The sequence below is a fragment of the Sarcophilus harrisii genome, chromosome 2, assembly GCF_902635505.1.
Source record: "Sarcophilus harrisii chromosome 2, mSarHar1.11, whole genome shotgun sequence".
Lineage (NCBI taxonomy): Eukaryota > Metazoa > Chordata > Mammalia > Dasyuromorphia > Dasyuridae > Sarcophilus > Sarcophilus harrisii.
Window position 1 is genome coordinate 479505710 of NC_045427.1, and position 19227 is coordinate 479524936.

General features: G+C 38.4%; 1 protein-coding gene across 1 annotated transcript; it reads left to right on the plus strand.

The window, feature by feature from the left end:
- The first annotated feature begins 124 nt into the window (after positions 1-124).
- COQ4 (coenzyme Q4) lies at positions 125-11440 on the plus strand. The gene is made up of 6 exons (XM_003759237.4): positions 125-388; positions 4003-4099; positions 5540-5642; positions 7213-7342; positions 8066-8159; positions 8609-11440. The coding sequence occupies exons 1-6, from the start codon at positions 172-174 to the stop codon at positions 8793-8795; spliced, it is 828 nt and encodes a 275-aa protein (XP_003759285.1). The 5' UTR covers positions 125-171; the 3' UTR covers positions 8796-11440.
- Positions 11441-19227: the final 7787 nt, after the last annotated feature.

The window sequence follows — 19227 nt, forward strand, 5'->3', positions numbered from 1 at the left end:
TCTCTAGGTTTATGATAGGGATAGGTTAGGATAGGGAGAGCTCCAAGAAGAGCTGGGAAAACAAAATAGCTGGGAGCGGACGAGCGCGATGGCACTATTTTTGGCCTCTGCGCGGCTCCGTCGGCAGGAAGTGGATTGATTTTGCTCTTCCTTCCTATCGGGGTTGCTACCATGGCGACGCTGCTCCGAGTGTCGCGGCTCCCCTGCCTACCACCCCGATCGCAGTTTGGAGGAGGTCGCCTGATCTCGTACTCGGCGACTCTCCCCGGCGGCCGCAGTCCCGGCCTAAACCTGCTCTACCCGGGCCACATACCCACCAGCCCGCTACAGAAGGCCCTGCTAGCGGTCGGCGCTGCCTGCATGGCGCTCTACGACCCCTACCGTCACGGTGAGCTCGGCGACGGGGGGCCCAGGAGGTCATCGCTCCCATCTCGCTGTACACCCGAGGAAACGGAGGCTCCGGGTCCCAGGGCGTTCCCGCGGTTGCGCAGGAAGTAAAGGGACACCTGGTGTTCAGACTAGCGCCTCCGATTCCAAAAGGGATGCCCTTTCCCCTATTTTTTCATAATGCTTTGACCTCTACCCCTGCTGACCCTGAGGAGGAGTCCGGCTTACTCCAGTTCAAAAATAAGTGTATCCGGTTCTTTTGGAGGGAAATTCTGGCGTCAGGAGCACACGCCAAGACGAAAGCTCCCGATTACGGGTCCCTGACGATTGTAGGGCCTCTTGGCCACTAGATGACCACTAAGGTCCTTGTGGGGGATCCACAAACTTCCTTTCCCCACCCGCCCCCTCCCTTACCCTCATCCCTCTCCTCTGGTCCTTTCTCCCTAGCAGGTCCCACTTTTAGACCTGAAAGAGGATTCAAAAGTCTTCTACTCAAATCTCATTTCCCAGGGGGGAAAAAGTCAGACCTAGAGAAATAGGGTGCATTATTAACTTGTGCAAAGTTAGACAGGTGCCCAAATATTTAAGGGCCTCAGGAGCATAGCCATAATTGGAACTGTTTCTGATAACAAATCTAATTTTCTTCCCACTACTCCGAGTTGCCCAGGGTGGAACAGAGAATCGGAGAAGCTGAGCCAGAACGATAGAAAGCGCGCACCGCGGTTACCTCACTCCCAGAGCAATTCTTTGCCACTATTGAATTGCTATAGTTCTGGGCAAGTTAGTGCTGTTTGGTGTGCTTATTATCGTACTCTCCAACACCCTGATCTAATGACTATATCTAAGGCGCTACTAGTTCTCCTCCAAGACTATCTTTAGAGCAGAAGAGAATCAGAAGTTACCTATAACAACCTCATTTTGTGGAAAACAAGACAAGAACAAATGATGGGACAAAGTGGTGCCAGTTCTGGAAGCTTTAAATTGCAATCCAATAATGTTTTAAAATGTACTGGTACATCTTGTTTTGACACAAGACATTATCAAAAGGTCACATATTTGGAATTATAAGGGATCTAAAATCACTCCCTTACAATGAACATTACCCTGAAACCATTTATTGGGTGTTTATAGGAATAAGTCTTTAAATTTTAATACTGTGGTATTAACATTGATTGGTATGATTCATTATAGTGTTATTACCTCTCCACATTGATTTTATTTGCATCTTTGTGATTATTTTGAATTTATTTTAATTATATTTTCTTTATTCTGTATAATCTTACGTCTTTCCTTCCCCCCACCCCCAACATGGCTTAAAAATCAGAATTTTTTTTTCTTTTTTTTTCTTTTTACGGTCCCTTACAGTTCTCTTTTTTTTTTTTCCTTTTATTTAATAGCCTTTTATTTACAGGTTATATGTATGGGTAACCTTGCAGCATTGACAATTGCCAAACCTCTTGTTCCAAAAATTAGAATTTTTCATGACATAATCATACATTCATGTGCCACAGTTTGTTCAGTCACTTTTCAATCATTGGTTACATAATTTGTTTCCATATTTTTGTTATAAAGAATAATGTTTCTATAAAAATTTTTGTATATCTGGGTCTTTGCTTACTGTCATTATCCTCTTTGAGATATAGGCTTGGTAATGGAATCTCTAAGTTGAAGGTTTAAATAACTTTAATAGCTTTTTTTGCATTGATCCAAATTTTTTTCTAGAATGGCTGAACGAATTAACAGTTTCACAACCAGTGAATTTATATGTCTTTCCTACAGCTCTATCCATATATAAATATTCCCTTTCCAATCTTTTAGCATCTTGGCTCTTTGATGGGTGTGAACTGTAACTTAAGTCTTTAATTTACATTTCTCTGTTTATTCTGGGTACTATTTTAGATAATTAATAGTTTGCAGTCCTTTTGAGAATTGTTGGTTTATATATACCCTTTGGCTACTTGGGAAATACATGTTTGTTTCAATTTGCATTTTGGATGTCATATTTTTAACCATTTACATAATATAAAGGTTTTTTCCAGTTGCTATCTTTTCTTATTTAGACAACACTGATTTTGTTTGTGCAAAAACTTTTAAATGTTCTTTATTCAAGATTATCCATTTTGTCTTTTGTGATCCTTTTTATGCCATGTTTGATTGCAGTTTCTCTCCTATTTGAAGTTGTGAAAGATACTGAAAAGAAAAAAAATTTTCATTTTTTAATAATATAACTTTTAATTTGTATAGTCTATCTATTGGGAATTTATTGTTGTATAAAACATAAGATAATAATGTAAATTCATTTTTCCCCAGACTGCTTTCCCTAAGATTGTGTTCCTGGATTTGAGCACTAGGCTTCTCTTTACACATTTATGTCTAGGTCTTGCTTATCTGACCTAATTCAGTGATCTTACTTTTTTTTATTTTCTATCTTGTACCAGGTAATTTTGATAATTACTGCTTTATGTTCTAATTTGAGATTTGAAAACACTTAGCTGCCCCTCCTTCCTCCTATTTTAATTTTGTATTTCAATAGCTCTTACTCTTCTTTTCCAGTTATTACTCCATGAATTTTGTTATTATTGGGGCAAATTCTTTAAAGTATTATTTTAGTAATTCAGTAGAATACTAAATTTGGAGTGTAATTTGAGTAGTATTTGTATTATATTAGCTTGCCAAGAACATTGAATATCTTTTAAATTCTTTTGTTTTTGTAAATCTTGTTTTATAGTTGAAGTCCTGAATGTGTGCTGGCAGGTTCACTATTTTCCACCCCACCCTGCTATTAGATGATCTCTAAGGTCCAGGGCAGGTCACACCTGTCTTGTCTGTTTTTAGTATCCTGCTTGCCAGCCCTTATCTGAAAAATGAGGGGGTTGGATAACTTCTCAAGTCCCTTCCAGGTGTAACCTTTATGGCCCAACCAGGCATGTACAACATATAGATTCCTTCCAACTCTTAATAAGAGTTTGAATTAGACAATTTGAAAGCTGGAAGCTCATCTAATTCAATTATGTCATCTAATTCAGTCTCCTTATTTTAAAAATGAGGAAATTTGGAGCTCAAGTGAAGTTTCTGGCCGAAAATGTCACACTAAAAACTAGTGACAGACTCAGATCCCTTCATTGTTAGTTTAGTGCTCTTTTTGCCACTCTGTACTTTAGGTGGTAGGCAAAGACTCCCTTCTGTAAACACGGCCTATCTGTGAACCTGTCTCTATGCCTTAAAATTCTTTGCATCTTTTAAGACTTTTCCATGTTTCCTCCATGAATAAATGAAATTCCTTCCTTGAATATCATCCCATCTCCTCCCCACTGAAAGTGGCATTACATCCTCAAAATCCTGAAATCGCTTTGTATTTTCCTCCTTTTCAGTTATTCTTATTCTACTTTAGCTTTTTTTTTTTTTTTTTAATGTTTAATGCTTCTATTAAGTTTCTTGAAGTTATAATCAGTATCACTTTTCGTCTTAATATCCTCAGAACCTTGAGCATGTTTGGAAGGACCCGAGTTTCTTTCCCTTACATCTCACTGCAGGCTTCTGCACACAATTCAGCACTCTGATTTGGCCAAGTGACTCCCCCATTCTTTCACCATATACTCATCTCTGTCCTTTCAGACATGGTTGCTGTTCTGGGTGAGACCACAGGACACCAAGCTCTGAAGGCACTCAGGGACCAGATGAGGAGGGACCCCGAGGGTGCCCAGATCCTGCAGTAGGTCCCATTTGGGTCTTGGGATGGGTTTTACTTAAATGAACAGTTTGGGCTTGGGAACAGAAAGAGGATTCTGACATCCCACAGGCCAAAGCTCTGTGTAATAGTGGGTAGAATGCTGAACTGGATCCTTAGCCTTTCTTGGCCTCAGTTCCTCATCTGTAAAAGGAAGGGGGTTGAATGAGATGACTTCTATGGTCTCTTCCAGTCCTGCCCATGTCCTGAATCTTACATAAGGTTACATAAAATCTTGATTCCTTTTCAAGGAAAAGTCTTTACTCCCTACTTCTCCAGACTTCTTTTCTGTTACTTCTTATACAACCATTTCCTGGAATGCTCTTCATTCTCCTTTCCAGTTATTCTTATATTCCTTAAGTCCCAGCTGAATTTTTCCCTGACCACTCCAAGCCAACAGTGAGCTCTCTTTTCCTTTTCTGAACTTCTTAAATGCTTACTGTTAGTACCATTAATTTTGCATTTGAAGTATATTACTTCCAAGGCAATCCCAATAAACCTTGTATAGAAAATGCCATCTGCATCCAGAAAGAAAACTATGAAGATCAAATGTAAATCAACACATACTATGTTCACTTTTTTTTTTCTTCTGTCATGGTTTTTCACTTTTGTTTTGCTTTTTCACTCCCAACATGATTCATTAAAAAATGTTTTTAAAAAGTTAATATACATGTAAAAAATACATATGTGGAGGAAAAAAATAAATTAACCAATGGTATATCTATTTTATAGATATACTATACCAATTCTAAATTAATTTTTTTAATTCAGGGGGGTGGCTTTTCTTTTTTTTTTTCTTTTTGTTTTGTTTTGTTTTGTTTTGCTTTTAAACTTTATTAATCTTACCTTTGATTTTCAGGATTTCCAGCTGGTGATTTTTGTACTATGTTGAAATAATTATGATGGCTTAACTTTATGGATTGATTCAAGGTTTGCACATAAGATCTTATTTGGTCTTCATATAGCAACTCTGTAAAGTAGTTGCTGCCAGTACTGATTCCCATTTTACAGATAAGGAAAGGGGAGCTCATAATCAAAAGCTAATAAATGTAGGAAGTGAAATTTGCCTCTTTCCTGACTCCCAAACTACTACTGCATTCTGCCTTTCATCCTATTGTTAATTATTCTTTCATGTTTGTACCTACTCTTTATTCCCCCAAAATTTCTTGAGGGTAGAGACAGTATCCTAAATTTCTTTTGCATCCCTTCATTTTAATAAAGTACCTTGCACAGAGTGGCTCAATAAATGTATATGGATTGTGATTTTCTTACCATTCCAGATCTATTTGATTTTTTTCTCTCCTCAAACCCTAATCTAGCTCTAAGTTTCATATAACTTTTCTATATGTCACTCATGTCTGTTGATCTTTCTCCACCTCTTAATTTATTCATTCTAGTTCCTAAATCTTCCTCTCTGCTCCACAGGGAACGACCTCGGATCCAGCTTTCCACCCTGAACTTGAACAAGCTCCGGAACCTACCAGAGGGTTCCTTTGGTTGGGAGTATGCCCACTTTCTTGATGTTAATGTGAGTGTTTGTTCCATATATACACATACACACCCTGGGGGGAGTAGAGGAGTAGGTAGAGGTAGAATCATGATAACAGTCACCAGACACCATAGAAATATCCTGGGAGTAATTATATTAGCACCCTGACCTTTTAGCCTAGAAGGTCTGCATTTTGTCATCTGATTATGAGCAGTCAGATCAGCAAACTATAAAATCCTCTTATCAAAGCAAAGAGAAGGTTGGTAGCCTAACAATATGGCTCTTGGCTTCTTTCTGTGTCCTCTCAGTCAATCTGAGCATATTAAAATCCTCTCTTTTCATAATCATTCAAGCTAACATAGCCTTCCTCTCCTACAAGGGTATCTCCTGACTATCTTTCATGTTCACTTTAATGAGATTTCACCTGTATTTTTTGAAAACTAGATTTCTCCAATTCCTCCAACAAATTGGTTTTCCACTGATCCAGAAAGTATCCCAGGTAGCAGGGTCAAGGGCCTGGAAAAGGTATAACCTCTGACCCAATCCCTTACCTAATCATAGCGACTAGCTGACACAACTGTGCCCCCAGACTCTGGTAACCTACAGAGGATGAAGTAATAAAATTGTCCTAAAGGTAATTAAGTCAGGGTTCAACTCCTGTTTCATGGAGTCTGGCATTAAGGGTCATCCACAAAGGTTTAATCAGGCGTTTATCTATGGCACGCCACCAAACAAGTTAAGGTGGGTCTCTCTCCTTAAGACCTTTTAATAATCAAAAACTGCATAAATATGGGAAGACACAGAAACAATTGAACTAACTGAAGAGAGCACTTCTTTCAATATTAAAAGGAGCTGATTTCATCAGCACATATGGATAATCCCTCTGGTGATTCATTTGATAATTTTTCCACACCCTCATAAAGGTGAAGGTTCTTTGTAAGGGCTAAAACTAATAAAATGCACCCCGTTCTGAGCCTCTGTATCAGTGGAATGAGGGAAGTGCATAGCCATCTGGCCCTGAAAGGACAAGTACTCAAGCCTTTCCAGCCTGGTAGAGCTACTGGATCCTGTGCTCAGAGGAGAACTTGGTGGAAAAAATAATTCATAAAATAATTAAACAAATGAAAATGTCCCATATGCAAAGGGTCAAGTGCATGGTGTGAAGGGGAAGTCAGGCATCTCTAACAGAAGCTAGGGGATTTCTAGCCTTCAGAACTCACTCTTGGTACTGCTGATGGATGGACAATAACTCTAGGAGGTCCTAGGAGCAGAGGAAGCTTGGTGTGCTTGTGCTAAAAAAGAAAAAGACCTATAACATATATACTTATATACATCAACCCATACCACCAGAGGGAGATGCTAACACTCCTATTTGTAATATGCTTCTGTTGACATTTTGTTTACCTTTCAATGATGCCCTTGGTATTCATTATAATGTGGTTTCATCTAGATATATATTTTGGAAGCAGGAACTACATGGTGTGATTCTTTATCCCCTTTTCCTATATACAACCAAGAACTAGTGAGAAATAGCCGGCCTATGTGGAATTGGTAGCAAAGGACAAGGGAAGCTGATGTGACTGAGTATGGGGGGATATGTGCCTTTCAGAAGGTATCCCCAGACACCCGAGCACCCACCCGCTTTGTGGATGATGAGGAACTTGCTTATGTGATCCAGCGTTACCGTGAAGTTCATGACCTACTCCACACTCTTTTAGGAATGCCCACCAACATGCTTGGTGCGTGAGTACTCATTCTGATGGGAACAGAGCCTGGGAGGTTGGGGGTGGGGGGAGATTATCTGAACATCTTAACTCCAAAGGAACAAGAACCGTGAGAGCATCAGGTTAGGAAGTGAGCTGATAGTTTGCTCTGACCAAACTAGAGACAAGCACTTGCTTCCTATTACAGGATCCAGGTGGAATTGGCCAGCTCCTGATCCCTCCTCCTCCAGCCCAACTTGAAAATCTCATGAATGAACATTTATTAAGGGTTTTATTATGTACAAAACCCTGGCCAAACACTGGGGATATAGATTTTTAAAAAACACTGTTCATGCCCTGAAGGAGTTTACATTCAAATTGGGAGCCACTGTAGTTTTGCTTCCTGGGATGGTGACTTTGGGAATTGGGCTAGAAGCAGACCCAGTAGCAGGAGGAGAGAACACCTTCCCCCAGGTTCTTGAGTCTGCCTTCATATTGGTAACAATGGGTCATCAGTTAGTGGTGATGGAAAGAAAGTAGGTCCCTTCTCTATGGTGGTTGCCCTCCTTAGTGAGGGTAGTAAGGCCTGAGCTAGAAGCAGGACCATAAGGTAGTAAGGGGAGGAGATGATTTGTCTTTCCTGGCACATGCTCCTCCGAGCTCTGGATGTCTTGCTGCTTCCACCATACAGTGATAGGTAGCAGGACCATACATAGGGGCTTGTCCCTGTCACTACCCATTTTCTTTCCTTTTGTTCAGGAGAAGTAGTGGTTAAATGGTTTGAAGCCATCCAGACAGGTCTTCCCATGTGTGTCTTAGGAGCTGCCTTTGGACCCATCCGACTCAGTGCCAAGTAAGTTCCTTTGTGGCCTCTTGGGTGGGTATCCAAGCAGGAAAAAGAGCTGGGGGGCAGAGAAGCAGGAAATAGGAGCAGAAGCCAGTATCCTGTCTGTCCCTGCATTCAGATTGAAGAGATGTAGCAATCTGCTTAAAACTGCACTGATGTCATATATAAGGGTGAGAATGGTGGGCCAAAAGGTACCTCATTACAGCAGGTTGGCAGATCTTAGAGCAAAGAGATTTAAAGCTTGCTAATTGCCCCAGACCTACAGGTTTATTGATTTATTTTTAGGCTGCTCCTGAGGATGCAGTCATTCATCAAGATTGTATTCAGCTTGTCCTATGTGCTAGGCATTCAGTAACAGGAAAAAAATGCCAGCGTTCTCATCCTCAAGGACCTTATATTCTAATGGGGGACTTATCCGGTGGGATTGGAATAATGGGTTTTTGCCTGTCCCACAGGAAGCTGAAGGTGTTGACATCAGAGTTGATTCCCTGGGCAGTACAGAATGGCCAAAACTCCCGATGTGTCCTCAATCTCTACTATGAACAAAGATGGGAACAGCCACTAGAAACCCTTCGGGAGGAGCTAGGCATCAGCCCACCCCCTTCTGGGTGGACAGGCCGTACTCAGTCCCCAAACCGCTGATCCAACAGGTTATGCCACCCCAGTGACACTGGGCAAAGGGCTGCCCTACCCAGGACCTTTGCACTCTGTTCCCAGGGACAACTAGCTCCTGATAAGAGGAAGAAGAGAGTTCAGCTAAATGCAGTTGGGGATATGGGTATCTCCTTATCTGACAAAAGAGATATGGGAATCAAAAGAATCTACTTATTTGTTCAGAAGAAATCTCTTCAGTAAGCTTGAAGCAATCCACTACTCCTATGTAAGTGGAACTGAATATGCTCAGTACAGAGAATTCTATTGATTTCTCAGGCATCCATGGCCCCATGAATTAATTTACCCTTTAGTCACCCTGCTTTCTCCTGGAAGAATTCCTTCTACTTCATTTTCTCCCATTATTTTGCCGTCTCCTCTCCCCTTATCTCCAAATTCAAGAATCTTTTTGGCTAGTTTGATAAGAAAGAAGGCTGTCAACTTTCTGGATCCGGAAGTGGTATAAAGAGGGATTGTTTTCATGGTCTTAATAAATCCCTCTTTTGGACTCAGATTATTTCTTTCTCTTCTTTTTTTTGCCAGATAGATTGCTGTCAGTCGACCTCACTCCACCATTTGATCTTAAAGAAAAAGACAACATTTTGCTTCTCCCTGTTTTCTAGGTTTTCTCTCTTCTTCATCCGTACAATAGCTGTGCTGGAGGATTTGGGTGAAGGTTTCAGGGTCTGTCTAAAGGGCATTGAGCTAGCATTTTCCTTACATGAGAGCCAGAAAGTAAAGAAGGGAAAGAGAGGTTGGTGAAGAATATGACTGAATACATGGAACATCTTTTGCTCTGGGTCCCTTTTGAAATTGGGAATAGGGGACAGGTGTCTACACAAAGCCAGACTCTGGCTACCTGTCCTTATTGGGTGCCATAAGGTTTATTGTCTAGTTACTGCCTACAACTGTAACTCACCTGCTTGAAAGCCCTCTTAGCACTTCTTGGAAAGTTTAGAGTAAATAAAAACCACATCTCCTTAATTCATGCTTTGAAGTGCTCTTTTAAGACTTTCAAGGTAATTTTTCATACATAGCTCATTTAAGATGCACAACAGCCCCACAGATATTTTAGATATTATTCCCATTTTACAGATAAAGAACGATGCTGAGGCTTAGAAAGATTAAGTGACTTGCCACTGTTTAATAAATATCAGAGGCAGAATTCAAACCCAAGAGTCCTAGACTAAGGTTCTTTACATCATAACATACTTCCCTACTTCACACAGAAGGTGTGAACCATTAAAATTAGGGATCTCATAATTCTTAAGAGTTGGTACAGAAAGGTCACCCAGGGACTAGATGAATCTAATCATAAAATAGAAATAAAGATACAAATTGTTGGAGAAACATTAATTGCTCATGAGTAGGTCAAGCCAACATAATAAAAATGATGGTTCTATCTAATTTAATTTGTGTATTCAGTAATCAAACTAGGGAAATACATAAATTAATATAAAGGGAAAAAAGGCCAAGAATCTCAAATATAATGATGAAAAAAGTGGTCTATCAGCAGCCCTCTCAAACAGTACTACAAAATAATAATTAAAATGACATGGTACTAGTTATTAAAAAAAAAATCAGAACAGATCAGGTTCACAACATGGAAATAAATAAATACAGTATTTGATAAGCCCTGGGACAGTCACTTAACTGCTGTTTATCTCAGTTTCCTCAACTGTAAAAATATACCTTGCAAAGTAGTTGTAAGGGTTTAATAAAATATTTGTTAAAAAATGCTTAGCATAGTTCTTGGCACACAGTGGACACTATATAAACATTTACTCTCTTCCTTTTGTTTCCCTTTCATTCCCTTCCTTTTTCTTCCTCTTTTTCCAAAGATTCCAGTTACTGGAATTTCCTAGTTACTAGGGAAAGGACTCACTGCTTAACAAAATCTATTGAGAAAACTGGACAGCAATCTGGCAAAAATTAGGTATAGACCAACATCTCATACTATACACCAAGATAAGGTACAAAACTGATCCATGATTCATGATCCATGATATTAAAAATCAACAACAAATGAGAGAAAAAGGAAGAAATTACATTTCAGATTAACAGATAGGGAAAGATAACTAAATGTGATAGGTCACAGAGGACAAAATGGACAGTTTTGATTATAGCACATAAAATATGAAAGATTTTGTACAAACAGATCTAATGTAGAAAAACGTAAATGGAAACGGGAAAATGACTATTAATAATTATTAATTTTTTAGTGGTAAGGAAATCTAGAGTTGTTTCCCCTTTCTATTTCCTCATTCAAAGCCAATTTCCTGAGAAGGACTGAGCCCAGTAATATCAATACTAAATATATATATGCACTAAGTGATGTAGCCTCCAAATTCCTAAAGGAGAAGTTAAGAGAATTGCAAGAAGAAATAGACAGCAAAACTTTACTAGTGGGGGATCTCAACCTTGCTCTATCAGAACAAGATAAATCGAGCCACAAAATAAAGAAGTTAAGGAGATAGATTTTTGAAACGGTGCATATGATATGCTTTTAGAGAAAATTGGGGATGGAAAGGAATATACTTTTTTCTCAGCAGTATATGGAATTTACACAAAAATTGGACCATGTCTTAGGGCATAAAAACCTCAAAATCCCATTTGGAAAGGCAGAAATAGTAAATGCATCTTTTTTAGATCTTGATGCAATAAAAATTACATGTAATAAAGAATCAGGGAAAAATAGACCAAAAATTAATTGAAAATTAAACAATCTAATCCTAAAGAATGAGTGAAACAACAAATTATAGACACAATCTATAATTTCATCCAAGAGAATGACAGTAATGAGATGACATACCAAAATTTATGGGGTGGACCTAAGGAAGTTCTTTAGGGGAAATTTTGTGTCTCTAGATGCTTGACTAAAATAGAGAAGATCAATGAATTGGAAATGCAACTAAAAAAGTTAGAAAAAAAACAAATTGAAAACCCCCAATTAAGCATCAAATTTGAAATTCTGAAAATAAAAGAGGAAATAAAATTGAAAGTAAGAAAACTATTGAACTAATAAACAAAACTAAGAGTTGATTTTATGAGAAAGACTGGGACAAGCATGAGACATTGGGCAGACCTCACCCAACTGAAAGCTTATTTCTGATTAAAATGTAAAAATCGAATCTAGGAGTGTTCTGGTTCATTACAGTCAACCTAAATGGTCTGGGTGAAGATCCTTTTTTTTTTTTTTTGAATTGGGGCAGAGTGATTTGTCTTGAGATGAGCCTCTGTCCAAAAGTGACATGGATAAGTCAAGTCCCCCAACTTCTCAGAATAAGTCTGCCTCTATGACATTTATGCTTTCATTAATTGTTAAGCAGTCAAAACTGATTTCATGAACACTCATTCTTCCAAGGATGTTAAAGCTTAGATGAACTCAGTGATTTATCTTTGGTTTCCAAGAGAACCACTGACCTCAATTTATTATTTCCTAGCCAGAATTAATAAATTGATTATTACCCAAAAATTCTGTCTCTTGGACTTTTTAACTTATCTCAACAGGTAACGGGGCAGGGAGGGGAGAATTTTCACATGAAGTTACTTGTATAAAGTCTCATTTTCAAGATTCAAATTTATAAGAATAAGAGCCATTCCCTAGTAGTTAAATACAAAAGAATGTGAACAGGCAATTTCAAAGGAAGGAATAAAAGGCATCAATAATCATTTTTAAATGTCTAAATCACTAATATTTGGGAAAATGGAAATTAAAGCAACTTTGAGGCTCTACTTCAACTTTCAGACTGGCAAGGATTACAAAAGAGAATGACAAATGTTGGAGGATTTGTGGGAAAATTGGTACATTAGCACATAGTTGGCAAAAACTGTAAACAGGACTAATCATCCTGAAAATCAATCTGAAAGTATTCCCAGAGATTTACCAAACTCTATATGCCTCAAAGAAATCAAAGAAATAGGAAAAATTATATTATATATGTATGTATTTAAAATATGAAGCAGTTTCTTCCTTAGTAGCCAAAACTTGGAAACTTAAGTGGAGAAGAGAATGGGAGTTTTTCTATTGGGGAATGACTAAACAAATTATCATATATGAATGCTATAGAATAGCATTGTGAATCAACAACTATTATTAAACATCTACTATGTGCCAGACGTCCTAAATACTGGGGATATAAAGAAAATTAAAAAAAAAAAGGTTCATGATCTCATGGTGTTTGCAGTTCAATAGACAACAAGCAAAATGAAATATAAATAAATGTATTATATATATATATATAATTTTGATTATATTTAATATATTATGTAAATGTATATGTTATATGTATAAATATGTCTATAAAAGATATAAGTATATATATTTATATGCCATGTATGATGTTTTTTATATGTTTAATACATAGTTAAATGTTATATATGATTATATATAAATATTTGCCATAATTATACTTTATATTTAGATATATAAAATTTCTAGATAAAGTGTATACAATCAACAGAAGAAAGGCTCTAGTACTAAGATGGATCAGGTAAGACTTCTGGTTGAAGATGGGACTTCTTAGCTAGGACTTGAAGGAAGATAGGAGGCAGAAATGAAGAGGGAAAGACATCTAGGTATGGGGGACAGCCAGAGAAAATGCATGAAAAGTTATATATAACTGGCCAGAAGACCAGTGTTACTGAATTGTAAAGAATATATTAGGGAGTGAGGTAAGAAGATTGGAAAAGTTGGAGGGTAGCAGTGTATGAAGGGTTTTGAACAGAGAATTTTATATTTGATCGCTTTATTTGAGTTAGTGGAGTTTATTGAATGAGGAATGAGGTGAGGGGGGATGATGATGTGACATTTGCAGCTGAGTAGATGATATAGACTGGATTAGGGAGAGACATAAAAGGCTCTTGCATGAAGTAATGAGCATCTACACCAGGGGAGTGACTATATCAGAAGACAGAGAAGGACATGTTATTAAGGTAGACTCTACAAGACTTGCAACAGATTCCTGGATATGGAGTGGTAAGAATGAAGAACAGAGGATGACACCTAAACTTCAAGCCTGAGTGATTGCTAGGATGCCATCAAGTATCAAGAAATGTGTCAAGAATAAAAAAAAAATGAAGAAATTATGAAATGGACAATCAGAGGAAACTAGAAAGACCTTTATAAACTGATGCAAAACAAAATGAGAACAATGTATACAATTCTAACACTATTGACTTTAGAACTCTGTTCAAAGTATTGATTTATCATGTGTTCAAAATAATAACGCTCAAACATACCACTCAGTCCCTGAGAGTGATGAACTTAAAATGCAGAAATAGACATGTCGTCTTAGCCCTGATCAATGTGGGAATTTGTTCTGATGGACTCTGTAAGTAAATATTGAGACATTTGTTTTTCATTTTTTAAAAACTTGCTCAATTGTTGATGTTGTTTAAAAAAAAAAAAACTTTTTCTTGAAAAATATATAAAAAACAATTTTGATGGGAAGAAAATAAATTGGTAGTACAGGAAATACAATTTTTTAAAAGTTAAGACAAATGTGAGTAACAAAATCCCAAGGGAATCTGGAAAACACCTAACTTTTGAGGTTGATGTCAGGGAGGCTAATCAGACCATCCCCTAGACCTGGGTCTGTGTTGGGTGATAGAAGGCTGGGCTGGATTGGTATGATCTGACATTGTCACATGGTCTAATTCCCATGTCACTAATGTGATGAGGGAGAATGGGGATTGGAATTCACTGCTTTGGTTTCTCATTCCTCACATTGGTCTATGGCAAGCTAGTAACTCAACTGAGTTTCTGAAACCAAAATTTAGTTGACCAAGAGGTTTATACATTTAGCACCCAAGGCATAATTCTAGTTTCTTGGTTTTTTTTGTAAGGCAATTGGGGTTAAGTGACTTGTCCAGAGTCTCACAGCTAGGAACTGTTAAGTGTCTGAGATAGAATTTGAACTCAGGTCCTCTTGACTCCAAGGCCAGTGCTCTCTCCACTGTGTCATCTACCCGTCTCAGGATATAATTCTGCATGTATATATATGCAGGCATGCATGCCCACATACATTTATAGACACACTTCCAGGACCAGGACAGTGCTCCAAGCACATCAAGAGATCATGGAAACCTAAATCAATCTTCATTAAGCACAGACATTATCTAAAGTCCTACACTAGTTTAGGTATAAACTAACAGTGTAAAACCCTCTGACAGGTTTTAAATTCACTTTTGAGTAACTTTTTGATGTTATTTCCTTTGTAAAGTACTAAGTAAGAGTATTATGGATAATTATGGATCACACATATGTATGTGACCAGGCTGAGTGACAGAACCCTGGAGTACTTGCTAGAGACATCATGATATAATGAGAAGAATTGGACCTGGCTCTGACAAGTGGCTATGTAATCTTGGCCAAGTTCCTTTTTTTCTTTTTTTCTGAATTTCAGTTTCTTTCATTTGCAAAATGTGTATAATAATAAACTACCTACTTCCCAAAGTTGTGAAGTACAAAAAAGTGCTGCATCTATGAGGTTTTTTTTTTTTTTTCTTTTTGAGACAAAGGCAAAGTGACTTGCCCTAGAGTCACACCTTGTAAGTATCTGAGGTAACATTTGAACTCAAGATCTTCCTGACTTCAAGCCTGGTGCTCTATCCACTGTGTCACTTAGCTGTCCTATAAATTAGCTTTTAAAAAGCATATGATTTGACAGCATATTGGTGTTCCGTGCATAGAGGATCTGGAGGGTCCAAACAAGGTGCTTTGGGGGCAGATAAAAGATAGTTCACCCTCTGAAACTGAAGCTAAGAAAAACAAAAAAACTGAATAAGGTCAGTCATCTGTAGAAATAATACAGCCTAAGAAATGAATGTGGATCGCAACATAGTATTTTCACTTTTATTGTTGTTTTCTTTTTTCATTTTTTCCCTTTTTGATTTGATTTTTCTTATGCAGCATGATAAATGTGGAAATATGTTTAGAAGTATGGCACATGTTTAACCTATCATATATTAATTACTGTCTAAGGAAGGGGCCAGGTGGGGAAGGAGGGAGAAAAAACTCAGAACACAAGGTTTTGCAAGGCTGAATGTTGAAAACTATCTTTGCGTGTATTTTGAAAAATAAAAAGCTATTATTATAAAAATAATAAAAACAACCTAAAAAATGTGCTAAAAGTAGGCTGCTAAGGGGTCTTCCTAAATAGACATCAACATAAAACAGAATCTATATAGAGGTTGTGTCATTTTGGAAGTTGCAAAATCTTTATCATGAAGAAGTACTCCAATAAACGTTGGTGTCTGAGGAGTGTATTTAAAAAGAGCTGAAGATAAGAATGTGTCAGCATTTTGGAGGACAGAGGTACAAGAGCCCAGACAGTCAGTCTCCCAGTCAATATTTCATCCTGCATAGTGTTGTTGGATTAATCTTAAAAGCATATCTTAAAATCATATCTTAAGCATAAAAGCATATCTTAAAAGCAAATCTTAAAGCATAGTTTTACCACATTACCATGTTGCTCAGAAATATTTAATATTTCCCTCCTAAAAATTCCTCAGCCAACCTACATTTCACAATCCTATACTCCAGTGAAACTGGACCACTCACTTTTCCCTGAACAGCCTATGCTTCTTCACCAATGTCTTTGTTGATATACACAGTTGTTAGAATGATCTTCCTCATCCAGTTTCCCCTGTCAAATTCCTATCAAGACCTATTTGATCATTCCAGCTAAAATTATTGTTCCTTCCAAACTCTCATTGCATTTTCTATCTCTTTTATTGCTTGCTCTAGCAATTATAATTTAGCATATAGTTGTCAATATTTTCCGAATTTGATCTAAGATGACAAACAGAATAAAATATCTGTGAGCATATACATGATACATGTATATATGGGAATGATGAGGTAAAAGAAATCATGAAGTGGAGATCATCCAGAAAGAATTCACAGGCTCAGCTCATCTTCCAGTCAATGGGCAAAAACTTTATTATGATGCCATAAGGTGGGCAAAATTCCCAATGAACTCGTGATTAACAAGGGGAAAGAAGGATCTTTTATAGCTAAGGACTCAAAGCAAGGTATGCCAGAAAGTTATGCCAAATAAACTCAGGGGTTGACATCTACAAATTGGTTTTCTGATTGTATATTGTGGAGTCAAGATAATGCTGTCAAAGTACCTCCCAATGGCCCACCTAGCCACCGGCTTCCTAGCAAGGGCATCAGGAATGTGGTTAGAACTGAGCGCAGCAGGCATTATAAAAACAAAAATCACAAGGAGGTAGTGTAATCACATAGTTGGAGCAGGTTATTGAGACAAAAATCACAGGTTGGAGGGTAGGAGCAATTGAATTCTGTCTTATCAGGTTGTCCCTGGGCTAGGCTGTTTTTCAGAAGGTTGTAGCAGGTTTAGTCATTGGGGCTGGGGGTTGACGTGAGCCAGTCTGAATTGGTTCAGTGGCATAGCTTGGGGTGTTCTTGGTTCAGCATGCAAGGAATTTCTGATGTGCCCAGTTTAAAGAATGCTGTTTGTCTTCTGCTTGTGATTCCCAAGTTTGTCTGGCCTCCTTTGTACAGTAGGAGAGCTTGAGCAGATCAAGGTAGTTAGTAAAAATCATTAACTGACTCAGTTTCACACAACCAAGTCATTCAAGCAGTGGTCTGGGGGGAGCCAAAGGAAGATGTATGTAAAGCAAAGAAACAAAGTTAAGCAAAATTCTTAGAAAATGATTAAATGTGCCCTTCAATCTAGCTCGATCAGACTACCTGTGTGTGGAGTGTTGTATCCAGTCTTTAGGACCACATTTTAAGAGAGATAGAAAAATGGAACATATTCATATGAAAATGATCTATAGGAAGTTTAAAACCAAGATGAGGTTTATATTTGAGTGTCTAGGCAAGGTTTGGGGGAAGAAGTTATCTTCAAATAGATGAAAAGAAGTGGAGTAAAGGAGACTTCCTGGGGCTTCTTATCTTATGTAGCTTTGGAGGGGAAAACTGCCCCCACTGAATATACAAGTTAGAATGGAGGGAAATTGCAATAAAGAAATCATACTATCCAACAATCCAATCAGTTGCCTCTTCGACATCTTTGAGTCACTGGAAATATTTGCACGAAGGCTAAAAGACGTTGTAAAGGCAATTCCACCTCTAGGTGGGAGGTTGAACTTAATCTTCAAAGTCTCTTCCAAAGATAAGATTTGCTGATTCTATGCCTCGGAAGCAAGGGTCAGTAAGTCTTCTAAACCTTAGTTTAAATTAAGATCTTTATCCCTTATTGATTGGCCAACAAAAGATCCTAAGTCAAGTCCACTTGGCCATTGTTTTGGTCCAGATTGCCTCAGAGTGTAATAGAAATAGAAATTGTTGCTGTTTAGATCTCACATATTGATTCCCCCCCCCCCCCCCCCCCCCCCCCCCCCCCCCCCCCCCTTGTTTTTAATAGGTAAAAAAAGCCATTTTCTACCTCATTTCTTACCTAGCCTTAATCACGGATTGGGCATTGCCTCAGTCAAACTAAGACTTATTAAAAACCTCCGTTTAAAAAGGTCAAGGTCTCCCACTGCATCCAGGGACATCTCCAGTCACCCTGATCTATATCTGGCCATTAGACTCATATGACTCTGAAGGAGAAAGTGAGGAAAGTGACCTGGAACAATCCTCCCTCACGTCAATCCATTCACTTGCATGCTATGGCCTCATCTCTCTGTCATGGATCAAAGGACAAACAAGTGAAGATCTTTGCCCTATTTTACTCTCTACTCTCCCTTTCTCCCTCTCTTTCTCCTTTCCACCCCTCCCCCTTGATCTGGGTACCTGCTCCTAGAATGATTAGGAGCATCAAATGAGATAAAATATTTGTTAAAGACTTACTACAACGTTTGGTACTGCTACTTCCTTTCCATAGCACCATGCTGCCTCAATTACAGGAGAGGAGGTGAGAAGTAGCAGGAATAGTGGAAGGAGTGGATGCGGTTAAATCAGTTTTAACAGCGAGGGTGATAATTCGCCTGGGTCTCTTACACATTATCTCCTCGTCAGTGAAATGGATTGTTTTGAGGGCAGTGCTTTGAATACACTATGTGCATGTGAATTACTATTGATTTCCCCTTTCTTCCCCCTCCCCCCCCTTTCTAAAGACCTGGAGTTAGACTCCAGATGGTAAAGTTTAATAGAATTTCATTTGTCCAAATACATCCAAAGATAATTTTCAACGTTCATTTTTGTAACATCGGCGTTTCGAGTTTTTCCTCCTCCCCTCTCTTACGTCCCCAAGGCTGCAAGCCGTCTGAGGCAGTAATAAAAGACTGTAAAGTTTAGCGCTTGGGAGTAACCTCGATTCAACTCTCTCATTTGGCGGGTGAGGAAAACTGAGGCAGAGCTAGGTTCGGTCTCATTTCCTGCACCTCACGCTGTTCTCTCCAAGGGCCAACTTTGCACAACCGAGCGCGCCTTCCGGAGACGAGG